The sequence below is a fragment of the Gekko japonicus genome, unplaced genomic scaffold, assembly GCF_001447785.1.
Source record: "Gekko japonicus isolate JY-2015 unplaced genomic scaffold, Gekko_japonicus_V1.1 scaffold2116, whole genome shotgun sequence".
NCBI lineage: Eukaryota > Metazoa > Chordata > Lepidosauria > Squamata > Gekkonidae > Gekko > Gekko japonicus.
In genome coordinates this window covers 232,609-234,643 of record NW_015160285.1, presented here as the reverse complement: position 1 = coordinate 234,643, position 2,035 = coordinate 232,609, and the positions used below count along the sequence as shown (strand labels likewise).

Here is a 2,035-nt window from a genome sequence, read left to right as displayed (position 1 = left end):
ATTTGGATTTGTAAACACTATCTCAAGAACCAATTGTTTCAGATGATGCACAGCAAAGCTAGGAAATTCCGCTTAATGCATATGTAGAACCATAGCTCTACGGCCACTTAAGAGTGTCCTATAATTCCAAAACTGAAAAAGTATGGCTTAGTGCCTGCAGCAGTCTTTGAGCTATTTAGAGTCCATCCCTACAAGCAGTTAAGGGTCACGGGCCAAAAAAGACCTCCTTTCTGTACATTTTACCTGAAGGCCTTTATTATTTCCTGAAAAGAAGCCAGTTCTATCAGTCTCATGTGGGTCGTTTTATTTTACTACTTTCTTTGTTACTTTTACTACTCTCTTTGTGCACATCATTACTTTGAACCCTGAAGCTCTTCTTCAAAGCCAATCCTTTGAGGGCTTGCTCAAAAAAAAATGAGTTCCGATTCAGATAGACAAAAAGCCTCACACCAAAATTTCCTTTATTAGATATAAATATTTCATTCGACCAAACAGGAAGGCAGAGACATGGGAACATTCCCAGCCTCCCTGCTGCTACTTGACTTCTCCTTTCTTCTCTCCTGCTTCTATCTTCAGGGTTTCAGGAGGTTGGCGATAGGCGGGGAAAGTCTCCCAGGGACTGTTTAGATCAAACTTACGGAACTCCTGAGCCAGCTCCACAGGCTCTGCCACCACCCGTTTCACCTCGTCATCATATCTCACCTGAAGTGAATGTAAACAAGATTTGTGTTTACTGCCAAAACATACCTGGGATCTTAAAATTAGTTTTCTGTTCACCTGTGAAAGCCTGCAGGGTGGTCTTGATAAATACCAGCCCACGCCCACTCTACCTATTACCCCCTTTCTCCCCCACTCCCTTCCCATCTGGTTCTTCATCAGGCTCACCAGGGTATACTTCAGCATTTCACCATGGGGTGGCGGTGGTGACTGTGCAAACACAAACTTGGCTGAAGACCCCTGAGAATTCCTTGCTTGATTTTGTCACAGTGCCCTGCCTATCGTCTACTTGAGCCTTTGACTGGCTACTAAGGGAGACAGGATGCTAGCCAAGATAGACCATTGGCCTGACTCAGCAGAACTCTTCTTTTTAATTACAATATTCTTTTCTCATCCTAGAGCTACAAGGTTTGTCCTGACTCTCTCCTTCTGCCTTTTGAAATGGCACTACAAAGCAGAGATAATTCTGTGGTGTACCCCCCCAGCCTCTTTCTCCCATCCTAGGAAAGAGGGCTATAAGTGCCTGGCTAGTCTTTGCATCCATTCTCTTCGTTGTGAGAAATGGCTATGTATCTGAACGAGTGGCAAAATTTAAATCGGCTATCACTACTATCTGAACATGTCCCAAGTAAACAAGGATAACCAGAGTCTGCCTCTAGCACAACATCGGATCTAATGGCAGTTATAAAAGATAAAACTAAATTATTGTTGAACTCCCCACAACAGTCAACCTAGACTATCTTGCTTGGAACCACAGGCCATGCTGTGTGGGGTATGCCGGTCAAAAGTACCGAATTCACAGGCCCTAGATCTTACAGGAACGACACCCAGGATGCTCTGGAAAACACATGCTCTGTAAGTCTTGTTATAGCTATTGGGGAAAATGGTGTATGCAAAGCTACTGTATTGACTCAAAGGAAAAATGACCCTGGCCTGAACATAAGATACCCCCCACCCAATATTATACACCTTGAGCCATGACGAAAGGCTGGACATATCATGTACAGTAACATTATTTCTATATATAACTATAATTTGTATGTGATTTTCTTTTTCATTTGAGTAAATATAGTATAAGGACTAGGGGCCATAGTGGCTCAGAGGTTAGGACTAGAGATGTAAAATTTCCAGAAATTTTGAAGCTCGGGAAAAAAACCAGTTTTTTCCCCAGTTTTTTTCGGGGGGAAAACAGAAATTTTCAGAAACATTGAAAAAAATGCTACATTAGCATTTCTTATAAAATATGACTATGGACATTTTTACTTGGCATAAAATTATCACAACTAGCATATTAAAAATATAGTGTATCTAAACAATG

At 41.6% G+C, this 2,035-nt stretch overlaps 1 protein-coding gene across 1 annotated transcript in view; it reads right to left on the bottom strand.

Annotated features, from left to right (window-relative positions):
• Window positions 1-444: 444 nt before the first annotated feature.
• The window catches only part of NDUFS3 (NADH:ubiquinone oxidoreductase core subunit S3), a 13,090-nt gene continuing 11,499 nt past the window's right edge, over window positions 445-2,035 (bottom strand). Inside the window, exon 7 of the mRNA XM_015415632.1 lies at window positions 445-702. Within this exon, the coding sequence (XP_015271118.1) occupies window positions 535-702 (168 nt within the window). The 3' untranslated portion in view covers window positions 445-534. The remainder of the gene's footprint in view (window positions 703-2,035) is intronic.